Source organism: Centroberyx gerrardi, chromosome 20, assembly GCF_048128805.1.
Source record: "Centroberyx gerrardi isolate f3 chromosome 20, fCenGer3.hap1.cur.20231027, whole genome shotgun sequence".
Classification (NCBI taxonomy): domain Eukaryota; kingdom Metazoa; phylum Chordata; class Actinopteri; order Beryciformes; family Berycidae; genus Centroberyx; species Centroberyx gerrardi.
The window spans coordinates 22,638,428-22,658,447 of NC_136016.1; the positions used below are offsets into that span (position 1 = coordinate 22,638,428).

At 41.7% G+C, this 20,020-nt stretch overlaps 1 protein-coding gene across 1 annotated transcript in view; it reads left to right on the forward strand.

The window, feature by feature from the left end:
- The first annotated feature begins 214 nt into the window (after positions 1-214).
- Positions 215-20,020, forward strand: part of antxr1c (ANTXR cell adhesion molecule 1c) — a 53,627-nt gene continuing 33,821 nt past the window's right edge. Inside the window, 3 exon segments of the mRNA XM_071912478.2 lie at positions 215-273; positions 15,962-16,033; positions 19,129-19,200. Coding sequence (XP_071768579.2) covers positions 19,133-19,200 — 68 coding nt within the window. The 5' untranslated portion in view covers positions 215-273; positions 15,962-16,033; positions 19,129-19,132.

A 20,020-nucleotide genomic window follows, 5' to 3' on the forward strand; every position in this document is an offset into this window, starting at 1 on the left:
CGTTTTCTCTTTTGTTTTTAATTCTCATAATTGTCTCTGGGATGTGAGAAGACACTGAGGTATTTTTCCCCCCCGAGCTTTTTTCAAAGGAATAAACTTTTTTTTTTTGTTGTTCTGAGGAAAAATGATGGCGAGGTTTTTTCTTGTCCCGGTTTTGTTCGGATTATTTTTGCTCTCTTCTCCATCCGCACGAGCCGAGCCGGAGCTTCAAGAGGAAGAGGAGGAGGAGAGCTCGTGTCAAGGGGCTTTTGACCTGTATTTCGTGCTTGACAAGTAAGTATTTTCTATTCATATGTGCAAAGAGAGCCGTTACATAGGCATCAACAAGCCTGCACTGTCCAGTCCAATAATAACTTACTCTGTAGTGCATTTTAGAAGAATATCATAGAAACATCAGTGCAAAACTATAAACTATGCATGATTTACTATAGGCCATGGGCAGCATATATTATACTGATATCATAGGAGATAAAGAAAAATACCATAAAGTTACTATAAACTCACTATTGAGCACCACAGACACACTATAAGCCCCTACAGGAATATTATAGGAGTATTATAGGAATACTATAGGAGATAAAATACCTTAAAGTACCACAATATCACTATAAACTCACTTTTGACTGCCATAGACATTATATAAGTCCCCCTAGGAGTACCATAGGAATATTATAGGAATATTATAGTGATACTATAGCAGATAAAAATACCATAAAGCATGATAGAGTCTCTACAAACTCACTACTCAGTATCATAGACATACTAGCCCTTATAGGAATATTATAGTGATTTTTATTTTTTTTGATAAGTTGGCAACACGCCTAAAATGAAGTCACAAATCTGCAGTTTCTTTTCATTTTGCTGTTAAATTTTACATTGCAGTCTTCATATTTATTTTTTGCCTGGTTTGTGTTATTCCAGTAGTGAGCGTGCCAAATATTCCAGCTGTTTTCAACTTATTTTCCAAGGATGGGATGAATGATGCCATAGGTCAGGATTCTCCAGTGATTATAGAAATATGAAAGAAAAACCAAGTTAGTGGGTTTAATTTACCCCAACACCACCTTTGTGTGTGTGTGTGTGTGTGTGTGTGTGTGTGTGTGTGTGTGTGTGTGTGTGTGTGTGTGGAGTGTGTGTGTGTGTGTGTGTGTGTGTGTGTGTGATGACGCTGGAGAGGAGGCTGACTTGCAGGGTACAGTTTGCTGAATAAGCAGAAAGTTGAGTGATCATTTGGAAGGATGATGTTTCTCTCTCTCTCTCTCTCTCTCTCTCTCTCTCTCTCTCTCTCTCTCTCCCCCTCTCTGGACTAGACTAATACATGTCTGTATCCGCCTAACACACTTCACCAGACTAAAACCCACTTCCTCTTTCTTGAAATTTTGTCATTCCCTTGAAAACGAAAAACAACAAAAAAAAACAAAACCTTAAAAACTCTCTCAGCGAAGGGACTTTTTCCTCCCACCCAAGCGATAATCCTGAAGGGACTTTTTTTTGCTCTTTTTCAGTGACCGTTCACCGTTCACTCATTCATTTCCATTCTGTCCGCCCACGTAGGAAAAATGTTGTGGTTGTGACATCTCAGCGCTGGACTTCAGCAGCTGGGCTCAGACTGCTGAGGAGAAAATACAGTTTGAGGGAAAAGCAGGGGAAACTTCGAGAGCGCTCGCCTCTCTGCAGCCTCCATTTTACTGCATGTAGCCTAAACATCTAGAGGACAGTTTGTACACACACAAGTACAGGAACTAAAGTTATTGATGACTTAATGCGACTTATTTAACAGGAGCAATCTATTTCTGTGCTGCAGTCTGACTCACTAGTCATCTGATTCACTGTTGAAAGGTGCCATGTGTTGCATTTTAACATCAATGAATCATTACCACATGGATTTTGAGACATTAGTGTAATTACTGAAAACAAACAAGACCATTGCCAAGAAGACTGTCAGCCTCTAGCAGCCTCTACTCTGCATTTTACATCGAGAGCCAACAAGTCAACTCTGCTCGAGTCCCAAGTCAGTCTCAAGTCAAGTCCCAAGTTTAAATGTAGATTCCCAAGTCAAGTCCATGTCATTAATGTCAAGTCTCAAGTCTAAATGTAGAACAGCAAGGCAAGTGAGAACAAATCAAGAGTCCAGTATCAATTTAATATCTTAAAGAAAACTAAATATCTAGGACTTTTCAATGCAATATGGTTTTAATAGGATAAAAACTTGGTAAGAGCATCATGAGTTTGATTTCTATAATCAGTTTCAACTTCAATAAATTCAATCATTCCATACAAATTCAGAAAACAGAATTTAAATTCAGTCGTCTGCTGGAACAAATCTCATCACTTTCAATCTAAGTCATTTACACAAACACAAGATCTCAAGTCAAGACTTTAGAAACCTTTTCAAGTCATCAAAGTACAAGTCAGAGTCAAGTCCCAAGTCACCAGAACCCAAGTCAAGTCAAGTCTCAAGTAATTAAAACTGTGACTCGAGACTCCACCTCTGGTGCCTCCAGGTTGGATTTGGAGGGAAATCTGCTGGATTGCTTTACGGCAGAAAACAGAAACCGCTTTACACACAACTTTATTCCAGTTCCACTATTCTAACTACAAAGTTTCAACTTCACATTTGCTTACCTGATCTGAAACCGTATTGGCTGTAATTAAAGGGCTGTTATCCTTCTTCTTGCTCTTCAAAACTAATGGAGCGATGCCAGGGAGGGAGGAGGGGGGGGGGGGGGGCAAGGAGGGACAGGAAGCAACAGGGTTTATGGGAAATGTGGTCTTAATTTTGAGAAACACAAAAAGCTCCACGTAGCACCTTTAAAAGCCTATTATTGGGTCTCCTCTGTGAGGCGGCAGAGAGAGAAATGAGCTACATAACATCACATTCGGCATTTGGTGCGTGGTGCTTTATCCAAACTGTATTTTAACATTTTTAACACGGGTCGCCCCAGGAGGAATCAAACCCTGAAGTATTGGCAGCTTTACCCGTTTAACTACATGGAACCTCAGAGATCTTGGCTGGGGTTTGATCCCAGGTAGTCTGGATGTACTGTATGTCGTCCCAGAGGAGAAGCGGTCTTGTCCTGTACACTGTCCCGGGACACAAAACATGCGACTGGTCCCCAGATGGTGCAGCGCTGCGTTTGGCCTGCGCCGTGCGGTGAAACATGACACATGCTGCAAATAAGGAAACAACGATTTCTGTCCCTTTTTTTTTTGTCAGTTGCTGTTGTTAGTTCGCCTGCGAGCTTCGGTGCTTACTCTGGGGTGACTAACAAGGTTTAGACATCAGTTGTGGACTTCAAACAAGGGGAAGCTCGTTACAAACCCCCGCCCCACACACACACACACACACACACACACACACACACACACACACACACACACACACACCCCGTCCCTCGGGCCTTGGCTGGCTTTTTACGGGGCGCATGAACTCCCTGCTCTGGTCGATGCATATGGAAGGCGTCAGGGTCACAGCATGAGGTGGGGATGCGGCACGCAGAGGAGCAGAGGATGCTGGGTAGTTCACTGTAAGACAGGGTCAGGGGTCAATTCATGAATGAACTCATCGATTCCAGTTCAACTGAGGAATTGGAATTTGAAAAAAGGAAAAAGAGGAAGTTTAATTTAATTCAATGAAATTCAGTGAAATTCCATGTTGTTTTTTTGCTTTTTCTTACCAAATATCTGAGATTCCACATAGTGTTATATCAATACTGAATATCATAAAATCTTAAAGGAACCTTTCAGGTGGTATTTGATGCAGAACATGTAATGGTAATCCATACATTATGATTGAATGTGTTTGATTTGTTGAACTGTCTTTTATTTGATTCATAATGTTTTGATTTATAATGTTTAGAGTCGAGACAAACGATCTTAGAAGTGGGATTTCATGGAATTCAGTGGAGTTCAGTTCTGTCTCCTGTCATTTCAATTCAATTCACATTCCAGGAATTGACCACGCATTCGCAATTCAGTTCATGACTGGCTCCCACCCTGCTGTAAAACATGCAGACTTAAGTCACATTCCAACAGAAAGCTGAGTTAAAGGCCTAGAATAGAACCACAGGCTGAAATTAGGGTTAGTTTTGGGTGATTTCACTAATTAGTTGCTCTCTCTCTCTCTCTCTCTCTCTCTCTGATTGAAGTTGTGTAAATCAATCAGCTGCTGTAGTGTTTGGCTGGAAGGGAAACCTGCAGTCTCTCTTCATGGCTCATGATTGGATGCAGCTGGTACAGTAGATGGGATTGTGGATTTTGGTGGAAGAGGCACGGCATGTTGTTAGTCAGTCAGGAGTACATTTACATGCATGCTAATAACTCGATCTTAACCCGATTAAGGCAATACTTTTGAAATTATCATGTAAATGCCTTCATCTCAGTCTAGTAAAGTCATAATCAGATGTGAAAAAAAATGAAAACAAAATCCACTGGACTTAAAATGAAGAGTTCAAGATGTTTCTGATGAAGACGTTTCACCAGTTCCATCCGAGAGGCTTCATCAGTTCATCTAGTAGAACTCTTCATTTTAAGTCCAGTGGATTTTGTTTTTAATTGTTTTTTTTCTGGACATTTTACTACCTGGATGACTGAAATGAATCTACAAAGACGTTGCAGTCAGAGTAAGCAACCTGGTTAACACACGTAGATTTCTGCTGTATTTGCTTTTCGACTGTATTTGATTGTATAGTTACAAAGCAAACAAGACGCGCAGGCTGACTCTATGTAAAGTGGTTTATTAGAGGAATCTTGTTACTTCGGGCCATGTAAACTCTGTAGCACAAATATTGGTACTGGTGTGCGTGTAAACCTGCAGAAGAAGAGGTTCATGAGTCCCTCTGTAATGAGGAGCGATACTGCTGCATCGGCTTGTAAAGTCGTCTCCGATGGCATTTACTGTCGGCTCGGGGAGATGATGTCACGTCATGACTCAGACGCGAGGGATGGTGCTGTTTAAGATGTATGGGCGGCGGCAGTCTAAAGGTTTTGTGACGGTACGGTCGCTGGGTTGAATCCTGGACATCTAGGCTTGAGCAAGGCACTTCATCCCCAACTGCTCACCAACAGAAGACTGTGGTTGGCAGGGCGCTGATGCAAAACAGTATTTGACTTCAGCAATCCTCCCTTGGGTAAATAAAGGTTTAAAAAAATAGTGACGCTGTTTAATGAAATAAAACTTTATGTGCGAACATATGGGCCATAGCTGCACCCCACCACTCTCTTTTAGAAGCACTCTTTGAAGCCGTTCGCCCTCAACTTCATGGTGTGACATCATATCCCTCAATCTGCTGTGAAGTCATATGGCTGTGTTGTGGTGCATGGTATACAGAGCTTAATTAGACATACCATAGAAATTAACTGCTTTCCCTACTACTGTAACTCATATACTGTAAGCTGAAGTCACACAGAATAAAGCACAACAGTTGGCTGATTCGAGCCTTGCAGGCCTGCTTCAGTGTGCGGGACAGGAAACTAACATTTTTGTCCACAGTGGCTCGCACATGCCGCCAAAACTGACCAAAACTTGGCCGGAGGCTGGTGGTAATTCCCCACCCGAACCCATGCAGTCTTAAAGGAACACACCAAGTTTTTGAGAGATTGGCCTGTTACTTAGCAGTGAAACGATGAGAGCATAGACAAAATCATCCATGTGTAAATCATTCGCTCCGGCGATTCATGCTAACACTTTAGTATCTACTGTGTTGAGTGATAGCAGGTGACTAGCATTATCCAAAGTAAGAAAACAGACCTTTAAATAGTAAAAAGTTGTTTGTGGTTTTATTATATGGCCTGTAGATTCATAAATGTTAACTCAATATAGCTGATGTAACAGGTTTATTTTTCACTAATGCTACAAGTTCTACTTTTCTCACTTTTGAGATAAAGCTAGTGGCCTCAGCACTGTATATGCTAAAGTGTTAGCATGGAGCCTACTATCACTCAACATAGTGGATGCTAAAGTGTTAGCATGGAGCCTCCTATCACTCAACATAATGTATGCTAAAATGTTAGCATGGAGCCTCCTATCACTCAACATAATGTATGCTAAAATGTTAGCATGGATGGACCCTAGTATTACCCAACATAGTGGATGCTAAAGTGTTAGCATGGAGCACAGGAGCCAATGATCTATCAGGGACACATGGATGATTTTGGTGTCTATGTTCTCATCACTTAATGGCTAAGTTGAACAACAGACCGGTCCACCAAAAACTTAGTGTATTCCTTTAAGTCCCACCCCTGTGTACATGCTAATATGTACATCTGCTGATTCAGGGCTGGTGGGCCACAACCTGCTGTTTTATACGGAAAACAGTGCCAGAGGAAAGGTTTGGGTGTGTTCATACTGCAGCCTACAAACAAAGCTCTGGGATTTACTGGGGCCAAATATGAATCCTCACCTCCCAATGAAGATTGCATTTAACAATCTTTTTGTTGTTGTCTATTGGGAACTAAAGTGCAAATTAAAGACCATATTGCATTCTGGTACACGGCAGTTTCCACACCTGTTGCAGTTGCATTTATGCATAAGAATATGAGCTAGGGAAGGAGAAAGTGACAGAATTAGTCTAATATAGTATTTTATCCTCAATACAAATATCACTTAGAGATCAACAAGTGCGCAAAAAGAACACAGCCTTACAAGCTGCCTCTCTCTCTCTTCCTCTCTTTCACTTTCTATCAATGTGTCTCTCTCTCTCTCTGTCTTTCCTTTCCACCATCTCTTTCCGTTTCTTTCTCTCTCTCCCTTTCTCTATGTCGCTGTCTCTCTTTTCCAGCAGATTCCCATTACCTCTTCTCTCTGTCTTCCTCATTGCCCTACTTGGCTTTAAAGCAGTATCATTGTTTTCAGATGCAGAGATACTCTTCATCCAAACAGTTTAATGCTGCCATTAATAATCACAGCCATTTCTGTTTCTGTTTTCATTTTCAATTTGTCGTTAGAGACGAGAACGCCAATCACGGCCACAGAATGTTTTTTGTTGTTGTTGATCTTGTCACGGGTTGGCGCTCAAGCTGGGCGTTGGGTCATGCTCTCCGAAACCAGGCAAGCCAGCGGAAAACCCAAACTACAGCTGCAATCTATAAATAATTCCATAATGTCAAAACCTTCTCGCTCTGGAATGAGACACGTTTTTTTTTTGGTCATTTTTCCCTCTTGCAGTGTGTTGCGAAGCCCACGCTTTGCTCTCTCTGTAAAGGGCAGAGAAGTGGCTGTTTGGCTCTTGTGTTGAGCAGGAAGAAATGCCTTGTTAATGTTATCGTACCGTCTGAAGTCCCCTGGGCGCTGAGGGACGGAAACAAGACAAGACTTTTTTAAAGGGGTTGAATGCCGCTCCGCTGTTTTGAAAAGAGACTGCATGAGGATACGGCACAGAAGGTCATAGTGTCCAAACCTGCCTGGCAATATGCGCTGCATGTTGCCGTTTCTCTCGTTGCCATCTTTCCTCTCACTTTCCACTGTACAGTATGTAATTAAGCAGAAATGCCAAGAAAAAACACATCAAAATATACATTCTGAGATGTAAAGACAGAAACAGAGACAGAAAGAAAGAAAACAACAAAGAAAAGTGGTGAGAAACAAATTTAGTGAGTGGATGCAGGCTCGGCATACTCTCAACATAGTGAAGAGGGACATTAGAAGAAGAGGAGGATGATGAACAAGGAGAAGAAGATGAAAGCTTTGAGCTTCAGAAGTCCCCCTTCATGCATTTCTCTTACATCTATCCTGCGTTAGTACTGCAGACAGTATCTTGTGACACAAATGCCTCAACCGGCTTGTAACTTCCGCCGGCTGAAAAGCGAGCACAATTTACTTCTTTTTCCAAACAATTCTTCTTGGCGATGGAGCAAAAGCGCAGCATTAGTTCAGCAATCACGCAGTAAAGAGTGGGACTTCTGCAATGGCTGTAAAAGTAGGTTAGTGGTTTTAAACTAACAAATCCTTGTGCCCAGTCAGTTAAATTGGAGCAGCATCATTGGCTGCAGACTGGGGTGGTGTGCGTAGGCCCAGCTGGAATGGCAGACAGCCTCTTTAGTGGAGTCGAGTCTTTTTTTCCCCCCCTCCCCTTCGACACTTTGAACCGTGAGAACGAAGCTGAGCAGCGTTAAACCCACACACTGATGGAGCTTTTTCCCACATGCCATCATCCGGTAGCCCCCTGGTTCTGCTCGGGGTGCGAGGATGGAGTGAGACTGGACTTTAGCTACTCTTCGTGAACAATTTGACAAAGCTTTAATATTAAAAACTGACGTGTTTCGGCTGTAATAGCCTTCATCAGGGCTCCAGGATTGCATGCATAGTCGAAAATGAATATATTCAATGACATCCAAAATGGCCACCTCAGGCTGAAGACCAATCAGACTTTTAAATTGCCGTCTCAATTGTTCGTCATAAACATTGTAGCATATTAAAACATCTAAAGGAAATCTTTATAATCAAATTCCTCATTCATTCCATGTAGGTAAAGACTTAGAATCTCTTTCATTTTTTTAAGTAAATCAATTCAATCACCTCCTGTTGGACCAAGAGAAACCTTCTCATTGCTTATAGAAGAAAAAGGCAGACATAGGATGCTGAGTTTCTTTAAAGTGGCAGGTTTTGGGATGTTTTGACATCCTCCCTCTCTCTTTTAATGGAGCGCCTGTGCTCAGTGGTTTGGTCTTTTAAAGAGCGCTCTGTTCCACCGATACGCACTTTCCCACAGGGAAAAAGGCATGAAATCATGTATATCACATTCTTTGTTTAACAGGTAATAAAACAGTCTTCCCACTGACAGGAAAGGATCTGATTCATGCACCTTGGAGGATCTGCAAGGTTGTGACAGATTTTTTTGTCCCCTTGCTTGGGAATCCATCAGGGATCTTCCAGTTTATAGTGACACATTTTTTCTCACTTTCATGTCATATCACATTATCCGGAAGAGGCAGACAATGTGCTGCACCACTCAAGCAATTGGCCAGAACTTCAACTTGAAGATCATGACCATCTGTTTCTTTGTTATTCTCTCTTGTTCTCTCTCTCCTTGTCTCGCTCTTTCCTCATTTCTCTTCTTCTTGCTCTCTCTCTCTCTCTACCTGTTTCTCCCTCTTCTTCTTCCTGTCTCTTTCTTGCTGTTAATCTCTTTTTTCGTCCCATTTTCTCTCCATTGTTTTCCTTCTTTCTCTCACCAGATGAACTCTGTGCTCTCTTCAACACACACACACACCCTCTGACTCACTTTCTGCAGACCCAGCCACTGCAGTCTCACCCCAGTCAGCAGAAAAAAGCAGGATTATAAATGATAGAAAATGCTTTTAGTCTTCAGGTCCCCCGGGCCCTCGGGGGACATCCAGATCAGTCCTGTCTCCTCTAGACACGGTCTGTTTAGCATCACTAAACAGTAATGATCCGTATTACCTCCCTTAGTACCCTGGCTTATTTGGAAACTGTAGACCACTGCACTGAAATCTGTTTGTCATGGTGAAGTAGGAGCATGGGAACTTTAATGTCTAAAACTGTATGTTCTCAGAAGTAGAATGAAGAACAAGACTTAGTGTACATCCTAAATCAGGTCTTCTAAGATCCAAAGGGAGTCAACAAGCACCTCAACAAGGGTTCCTCCTTAGGGACAGTACTTCCAAAGGGTTCCTTGAATGTTAAAAGTTAGTGGATGTACCATAAGTCTTCACAGACCTTTTATGAAGGGGTTCTTCAAGGAACCCTTCGGGCAGGGCTGCGGTAGTCAAGAACACCTTAGTCGAGTCCAAGTCAATTCCAAGATCAGGTCCAAAGACGGTCGAGACCAAGTCAAGACTGAGACCAGACCAAATCAAGTCCTATTCAAGACCAAAATAGATAATAAACCATACCATGTATATGTCTTTCCAAATGCAAAAATAATGCTTAAGGAGTTTTCTTAAGATGAACCAAGATGTTGATCTGTCTGCAGGAACTCTGCACTGTAACCTTCAACATCCAGCTAATTAATGCACAAGATTTTGACTAATTGGGAAAAAGTAGAGTTAGCATCTAGTAGTAGCCAATTGAGACAAGTCCTAATCAAAATGGGCATGAGGCCGAAGTCCAAGATGTCACAAAAGTGAGACAGAGACTTGGACAAGCATTGAACTCAAGAACTACAGCTCTGCCTTTTGGGTTTCCTCATGGTTGCAATCCTCAATGGTCCCTTTTACTTTTTAGTATGTAGTTTAAGCTTATTAAAAGCTTTGTTGGACATGAAACAGTCTGTGTCTGTTATCTGTCTTGTTCAACATGATCTCACACAAATACGAGAAATGAAGACAACTTGTTAACACCAAATTACGTATTTGTGGCACATAAAATGTTTCCAGCACAAAACAGTTATGTGTAGGAGGCATGACTACAAACGGAAGTAGAGTCACATTGAAGCAACTCAGTGGACAGTCAGGGTGTTGTGGTCGGGTGCTGGGTGAGCGATGAGTTTGACTTCAATGCCGGAGACCGGAGTTTGATACCCAGCTTGTACGAAGCAAATTTCTACTATCAAATTTTCATTTTTAGCTAAAGTTTTTTTATTTAACCATGATCAAAGCCTTTCCCTAACCTTAATCAAGTTGTTTTAGCTGCCTAAACTTAACCGTTAGCCAACGTAGTTGAAAATACCATGTCCAATTCATGCTGTTGTCACAGAATCCAATTTGTGGTGGAGAAACGTAATTTTTCACATAATTCGTGTCCACAGCACGTAAATCAGCGGCTCAGAGTTCGTGCTCATTTCACGACGTTTCATGAGATCATGTCGGTCTTGTTTCGTTCTTCCGGCCAGCACTCGGGGATGTGATTGAGAGCAGGTTCTAGAGGACGTGCCGCAGCACTTAACCTCATGGTGATTTAAGTGTTTCTGCCTTGTTTTGGCTCTCCGGTGGTGTTTGGTGCTCTGGGCTGTTTTGGCCTGTTTGCCAGCTGTGTGGGCTGAGGCCGGCTCACAGGCCGGCAGGGTAACTTGGACTTGCGGTTGCAGTTCTCAGCGAATCATCGCCGTGTTTCCTCTGGCAGATGAGCTCGCGAGAGAGCCAACAGATTTTTCACATTATCTCATTCCCAGTCATCTGAATTCAATGTAATATCACAGATAAGTCTCTTTATCTTTCTCTCGCTCTATCTTGCCGTTTCCTCTCTCTCCCCTCTCTTTTTTCTCTTTCTCTCTCGACTCTCAGATGGCACACGGCCCGACACATGCTATTTATCATGTTTATCCAAAAGATCTATCAATTGTACAACACTCTGGGAAACATTGTCGCTCAGTTTTGAAGCGCCGCTATATGACATAACTTCAAACCGCTGTCGTCAGGAGCTTAATCACTTTGTCGGCAAACTGTAAAGCCCCTTGCCTCTCAAAATCCTTTACCGTCTAAGCCCAAACCCCAAACCTCTGAACTTCAGGGCTTGACTCAGACCATTAAAATTAGATCAAAGGAATAGGGGGGGAAAAAGGTGCCGCATAAAACGGTTTCATCAAGAATCTCCGAAGAAAATGGCCCACTTCCTTTCCCAACGCTGTTTGGACAGGTGAGTGAAACTGCAAGCTAGGCCTCAGTCCCACGACTGCAGCTACCTCAGAAAAAGTTGCTGTTCCAAGGAAAACACGACCCATTGTGATTCAGAATAAAAAGATAAGCAGCCGAAAAACCAGAGGCGGGAGTCCTCAGATTCACCCTTGTGTTAAATAAATACTCAAACGTTATCCCCACATCCCTACATGACTGTTAGATGAAAGAAAAGGGAAGGTTTTGCCTAACTATACGCTGTTTTTCCCCTCCTCCGTTGCTGTAATGGAACAATCTGCACCCCTGAAGAAGTTGGCTCTGGTCCTTCCCTCAGGTCAGAGGCCCTCTCTCAGTGTGTGTGTGTGTGTGTGTGTGTGTGTGTGTGTGTGTGTGTGTGTGTGTGTGTATTGTTTATAAGTGTGTATGTGCATGTCTGTGTGTGTGCGGGTGCAATCCCTGTGTGACTCTTTCTGTTTGCGCTGCACATTTTGTTGAACATCCAAGTCAAACACTCCTCCTCCTCCTCCACCTCAAGCTTCTTTTTTTTTTTTTGTATTTTGGGAGGATTTTGTTTAGCTTGTAAGGTCTTGTCCTCTTTCTTTGCACAGTCAGCCTCGGAGGAATGCAAGGCCTTGATGTGGGGGAGCGAGTCATGTCATTAGAACAGCAACAACACCGAGAAAACGCTTAGGCAGAGTGTTCAGTCGACCGTCGTTTGCAGGGCCGAACTATTCTGACTCATCAACATTAACAAATGAAAACACTGGGACTGACATGATATTTGGTGGACGCTTTTATTCCCGTTACAGTACCAATGCGTCCAGATATTTTGCAGCATGGGTGGCCTCAGCGGGAACCCGAACCCGATCCCCCCTAACCTTGGCAGAGTTAGTGCGACGCTCGACCCATTCAGCTGCACGGGAACACACACGCAACCTTTCCAATTAAAGTGATACACTTGTTTTTCTTGATTTTGGCGATATCTTTGGTGATCAGCGGTCGTTGGTTTGGGTGTTTTGCACTCAGTGTCGGCACCGGACCAACATACTGTAATGTGGTAAATCAAAGATCGCTCCTCCTCATCTTGGAGTGTTTTCATCTTTTGAAGGCTATGCTGATGTTTACTCGGAGACGGATGCTTGCGCTTGCCTTTCTCTGAACGATTCATCTGTTTCTTTTTCCTTGTGTTTTCTGTTGATGGAGTTTCTGTAGATGGCGCTCTTTTCTTTGTCTGTTCAACCATGGTGGATAAAAAGTGAGGAGGTGGAGAAAGACTGGGAGTGTCTCGAAACTCCAAATGTCAGGGTTTTTTGTTCCAAAATGGGCCGGAAAGTGAGTTTTGAAAGCCAGAAATCTCAATCTCTGGAGACTAGATGATATGAAATATACTGTGTTATTCCTGCATTCATTATTAGGTCTGTCAAAGAAAGGACTCCATGCAGATTCTGTTGTTGTTTAGTACATCAGCAACATTAAGAAAGAAATGGATTGAGGATGGATAGAAAACACATTATACTATGAAGATGAAGCTGCACAGGGTTTCACAGGGCTTGGCAGGACAGAGAGCCTGGAATGACCCAGTCAGGATGGGGAAACATCCTGGCTGTGTCTCCCCTCCTGGACACACTGTTGCCCCTCCGCTGCCAAGTGCAAACCCAGAAACTCCACAGGGTCTAACTTCCCGTGACACTCAATTGCAGACAAATAACATTAGTCACAATTCATTTCCATTTTAAAATGTTATGCATTTAGCTGATGCTCTTTTCCAAAGCGACTTGCAGTAAGTGCGACAGTAGAATTAAGCTTCACTTCCCATGTCATCAAAAATTACAAGCAACCAAAATGTATTCTACAGAGAAAATTCTGCTGCAAAGAAAAGTGCAATACATTCACTTAGCAAACGTTTTCTCATCTCTCATGCTGTCTCTAAACAATCTGCAAATACAAGAAATATTTCTTTTTACAAAACCTCTCAGCCCTAAGCCTGGAAACAACATGTCCAGGAAATGACTCCTGTTTATTATGTCTAGGCATCATTCTCCAACAGATTCAGATCTCTTGTGTATTGGGAACTAATACTACCTGATGCTAAACTGGCAAAACAATGTCTCTGTTTAGTCTGACTCCCATTTGGCCCCCGTACACATGGCCCTTTCTTTCTGTCTTTGTATGGGAGAGAAGGTCAAACTGCAAGCCAAACTTTGGCAGTTTAATATTGTCTTGGCTATAAAATGTAACTTTTAAAAATGATTTGCGCTGCTTGCTATCGTCTTTTACAGTGTTTTTGGGAGACAATGATGAAGGAATAACAGGAAAACCATTTCTAAAAGTTTACATTTTACAGAAATAAAGGTTTCTTGGTGGATCAGATGTAAACCGAATTAAAGAGTGGATACAAGCAAGTTGGAAATTGTCTTTCAGTGGTAATCGTAACCTCATCACTGTGGTGTTTCTGCACTGCTCTTCCCACAGATCACCTGTCAATCAAACAGTGTGGGCGGAGCTTGGATTTCCTGTTGCTGCAGTTTGAGTTTCTCTTTTCTTTGTCTGTTCAGCCATGGTGGCTATCACTGCTCATGCTAACTACCCAGTTCTTCTTCTTCTGTTTATTCCAAACAAACCGGAAACGAAAAAAAGGCATCACTTCCTGTGCGGCAGAAGATTTCTCCCGGTAAAGAGCGACCAGACACCGGCTGTTTAGAACAGACAGAGGAAAAGATTAATGAACTGGATCTAGGTTGGACCACTATTTTGTTGGATCAATCAGTGATAGTAACAAAACAGACATTTATTTATATGAAAATGTTGCAGATTGTTACTTTACATCTTGTTTTCTTAGGTATTTGTTAGGATGAAACGTTAATGATCCCTGCGGGGAAATTGGTTGTTACCTTTTCCCCCATATAAAGAGAGAAACAATGAATGTATCATTGCTAGCAGTCTAATGGCATTTCATCAGGTAGTGTCTGTTAGCTCCTAAAATATGATTCAGTCAGCCTTGCATTTTCCTATTCTGAGTATTAGCTTCATCCTCTAACCGGCCTCCACTTTTACCACAGGCAATTAGCTCATTTCCCATGTGTCATGTCTCTGGCTCACACTTTAGCTAACAGCCAACCGGCTGACTGGTCACCTCATGCCGGAAGCCCCCCTCCCATAACACATACACATAATAAAATGACTACAAACACACACACACACACACACACACACACACACACTCCGTCTGCCCAGAGGAAATGAAGGTAGCTTCATTAGGGAGCGTAGCAGCCTTTCATAATAGTCCAGTTTTATGGAGGTTCCCTTGAGAGAGCGGATCTATTTCCTCAGCCCTCGGGGACGGGTTCAGGATACAGGAGGGTGCTAAATTACACACCCAGCCGCCCCACCACCCTCTTTCATCTCCCAGTACACTCACTGGCCCCTAATGAATTGAGCTAGCTAATTGTTTTGAGTAAATCCCCCGGTGGCTTTCATGCTACACAAACGAGATCAGCTATAAAAACCTATGCTGCTCTGGCTCGAAATGTACACTTATAATCCCTCCAAGGGTTAATAAAGTATTAATCAAGTGATATATGCTGTACTAATCTATCTATCTATCTATCTATCTATCTATCTATCTATCTCTTGTTAGCTACGCTAGCTAGGTGGCTAGCTAGCTTTCTAGCTCTCCAGCTGTCTATCTAATTAATGAGGTTAATTTTACTCCTATTACAGTAAAAAAAACAAAAACAAAACTTGTTTGTGCCAGACAATATGATAGGAGAGTTAACAGGCTTAATAGGTTTCAGTTTTTTCTTCACTTACATTTTGTTGCTCATGCTCTTCTTTTTGAATGAATCCTCAGCTTGGAGCTCTAAAAAAAAACAACAGAAAAAACCAACACAGCTTGTTCTTCATGTTATGAAGCTAATGATTTTACCCCCTGTCTTTTTTGGCAAAAGAAAGCGTGTTTTTCTTGTGTGACTGCTTTACCATACGCAAGTTAGCACATGTCTGATAGATTGCTTATAGGCCTTTGTATTTTGCATTAAACATGCAGCAATCATGTTAACTTAAATTATAGATATTTAAATAGACATTATACAACTGGCGGTGTCTTCCAAGCAATCTAATTGGTCAAAGCGTCTTCCAACCATGCTGATAATTCCCATAAATTATGGCTAACTGTATGTTATCGCTGTTATGCTAACCAGGGAGCTAGTAGGTGATCTTTCTTGCTTTCTCCTGTTTTTAGTCTTATGTAGTAATTTGAAGAAAACAGTGCACATGCATTCCTAACTGTTGTGTAAAAGCCACAATACCCTTCAGGACGTTCTGTACAGTGATTATGGGGGACGATGTTGTGCCCATAATCATGCTAAAAGATCACTTTCTAAGGTATTATTGTGTTATATTTAGATCATGCTGATTATTTTGCTATTTTTTTCCTTTCTCTGTGTCTTAGGTCTGGCAGTGTCAAGAATCACTGGGATGAAATCTACTACTTTGTGGAGAATTTAGCTGAGAAGTTCAAAAGGTAAGAGACTATTCACAAATACATGTATATTATGTAGACATGTCATACTTTTATGTAGACATACAGTGGTAAGCAATGTACAAGTCCTCGCTCACACATTTGTCCTGCGTTAGTGGACAATTCTCTCTCAGATGTTATATAATACAAACAAATTAGTAACACAAAACTCCAGTTTCTTGTAACTTTGGCTCCATCTGCAAGAGGAATTGTTTGGAAAAGAAAGAATTCCTCTTGCAGATGGAGCCAAAGTGCAGCGTTAATTCAGCAAGCATGCAGTAAAAAGTGAGACATTTACATTGGCTGCATATGTAGGCGGACTGAAACTTTAACAGTGGAAAGGTTTCATGATTGTACTGTAACTCTCTAGACGCTAAACAACCTTGTTGCCTCTGGACTCCCCTGGATTTCCTGGAGCTCTGAGATGTGGATTTTTTTTAAAGAGAAACACACACTTCACACACCAGTCACCCCAGTAAAAAAATAAAATACAACATTCTCTGTCCCTAGAGCTAAAACTAGCCATATGCTAAGTCACTCAGCGTCCAGGCTTGCGCCATATGTCATGACAGACAGCAGGTTATGGCGTTTCCTTCAGTAGCTGGGCTGAAGGCAGTGTGTTTAAGTGTGTCATGGGGTTAAGCTGCTGTGACTAGAGGCCGGAAGGTCTGTACATAACCAGTCGGGGTGTTTTATAGCCTCTTTAGCCTGAGAGGAGGGCAAAGTGTGATGGACTCTTTCAATGAACGAGGCTGGCAAAAGCTACATCCACACTGCAGCTGAAAGTGTCCCAATTCTGATTTTTCCCCTCATATGTGACTCAAATCTGATGTTTTCTGATCAGTGTGAACAGCAAAAAGCCGCATGGAGTCGCATTCTTTCAATTTCCATCTGGACTTCATGGATATGTGGTACAAGAGGCATGCGACCTACATGCAACTCGAACGCTCAAATTGGAATTTGTCAGCGTTGCCATGACAATAAGTAAATCTTGCATCATTTACTGGAGACAGATGTCATACGATGGAAAGAAACTCAAACAGCTGGCTTAATTGGTATTCGGGGAGACGCCTCAATTCAGTCAGAAATGGGTCTGTCACCCAGACGAATGTATTGTACTTGGCAAATAAAATGATGTTGTTTCTGATTCTGATTAATGAGACAGATTTCACTGTCACAGCAACACAGATGGATGAGGCTCGCTTTAGGACACTGAGCTCATGAGAAAACACTCAATGCTATCATTACCAGAGCACTTAAAGTAATAAGTCACAACCTTTTCCTATAAATAAATGTCTGTTTTACTATTCTCTATTGCTGACTGATACCATACAGCAGTGATTCAACCTATATCCAGTTCATGAAAACTTTTCCATTTGCTGTTCTCAACACCTCTGACCAGCAGGTTCCTCTTTCCTGGGAAAAATCCTCTGCTGCACTAGAAGTGATGTGCTTCATGATTAAGGAAACAATTACATCAGTTTCTCTGGAATAAATAGAAGAAGGTGGAAGTAATATAATAAACCGCAGTCTACATTGAGTGTCTTTATTATTACAGTATGTTGGTGCCGACACCGAGTGCAAAACACCAAAGCAATGACCGCCGTTCACCAGAGGTGTCGCCAAAATCAAGAAAAACAGGAATTATTATTACTTTAAACAAAATTCAAAGGCAGAACCTGTCTGCCTTTATTAGATGGGTATCTAAAAGTAAGATTTGTGTCAGATAGGTCATGTAGGTTCCACTTTCACATGACATCAGTACATTCGTAGCCATTAAAAAAGTCCCATCATGTATTTATTTAACAGCCGCTGCTGCCTATTCTGTCTCAAATATTGTAGATAGAACTGAATCCGAATATTGTAACACAAAACCACCACTTGCTGCATTCCTTGCACCCTCTGATGGCAAAAAAAAAAAAGAATAAAATGTTAAGTTCCTCTCGGAGGTGGAGCAACAATAAATGCGTGATTTCTCCATAGCTGTACTTGAGTGTGTGGGTGGCTTTGTTTCGTCCCACAACAACACCTGGAGCTTCGAGACACAAAGTCCAGCCGGACCCTCCTCTAAGTCTTATTTTCTAGCTAAACGTGAAAGTTTAGCTGGAAGTTTAACTTTCAAACAAAGCAAATAACTTACTTTCTCTTTTTTTACTTCAGAGAGCTGTGTGTGTGTGTGTGTGTGTGTGTGTGTGTGTGTGTATTTAGTTCCTTTCCAAATATAGATTTTCACCAGTAAACAAAAATAAAAAAATGTTCCACATCTGAGGACTCTGTGACGTGTTTTAACATCAACATCTTCAGTTATTGTCACGCTTGCAAAGCCTGCTCACCATTACAAATCAATGCATTCTGTCACTTGCTGTCTCGGGTCTGTTTGTTTATGAGCTGCGTTCAAAAAAACAAAACAATGCATACACCGACTGTTGGATTGACTTCAAAGGAACTGAATATTTTGTCCCGGAATGAGATATCCATCATTTGAACAAATGGACTCCTACTCTGACAAATTGATTGCTGGCATGAAAATAAAGCACTTGTTGGGTTTCTATTAAAGGAATAAGACATTTTAAGACCTTTGCTTACAAATTAGTTATGTTTTATAGGATAGATTACAAATTCATTATGTGTTATAGGATATAATCATCTTGCTTTTGACATATTAAGAGAGAAGATTGCATTTCTTTTTTCCAAAATTGATATATAGCATGTGGACTGAACTGAAATGAAATAATTCAAGAACAATTCTGGTAAACCACAGCAGACAGTGATTAATATGTGATTGCAATTGTAAAGTTAATGGTATCTCTTGTGTAAATATTGGTATTATTCATGCATGTTGTGCAAAGTGGGAAATTACCAGCAGCCAGCAGCCAAATGCTGTTAAAATTTGGCAGTGGCAGGTACAGTGATCAGCCACTTTGTCAGGTAACCAGTCATTATTTGGAGGATTTTTTCTAGTCTACAAATCACACTGGCTGGTGGAGCGGTGAGGTTTCTCCGGTGAAGACTGGAAACCACCAACCGCTGGGGGCTGGTGGATGGAAACGTCAGCTTTCTGTACTGATGATGGGGTATTTTTATTATTTTTGTTACAGTCCCATGTTGAGGATGTCCTTCATCACCTTCTCATCCAGAGCATCCACCATCATGAAGCTGACTGAGAACAGGTAAATAAAGTGACGGTTCATAAGGTTTGTTAAAGGTCCCATATGGTGTAAAGCAGGACTCCCCTTGCCTTTTTGGTTATAAAGGAGTTGGATGGTCTATCTAAACATGGTGAAAGCATCAAAACGCACGGTCGCCAACTAAATCCACACAATCCATATTAGAAAAGCGAGCCTCTAAACGAGCCGTTTGGACTTCCGTAACTTTGTGGCGTCACAAAGGTTCGCTCATTATCATTTCTGTAAGAAATAATAGACTAACAAAGTGTTTTTTTCAAAGCGGTCGAGCGGTCGTCATCGTTTGTTACCGGAGAGTTTTCCCTACCTGTAGCCGCCGGGCCGCGGCGTCTCACGTTTCACTCTCGAAACGGTTAGCCAATCGGAACAGAGGGGTCATTAATATTAATGAGCCTTAAAGACACGGCGACAGAAACGGCCTGTTCTTGGTAAGGCTCAGAGAGATGCTGGAAAATGAACGTGGAGAAATGGATTGAGAGTGTTTTTGGTTCATGACACCACACACACAGCTTTGAATGGACCTCAAAACACAAAATAAAACACTGGGAAGTGGAGAATATGGGACCTTTAACTTGGTTTGATTTTCATGTCAAAAATTGTTAGAAAAATTGTTTTTACACAGCGTGAGAGTGGAACTTGTTTTTAGCAGAAAGCAAATCTAAGTCCATTTTAATCTAAAACCTCTGTGTTTCCTGTTCTGAGCGACTGCCAAGATGAAAACAACAGATACAAACACTCATTTGTTCCCTTAGCCGTCACCTTGATTAATGGACAGAAACTCTGCTATTGCTGCACATTTAACTTT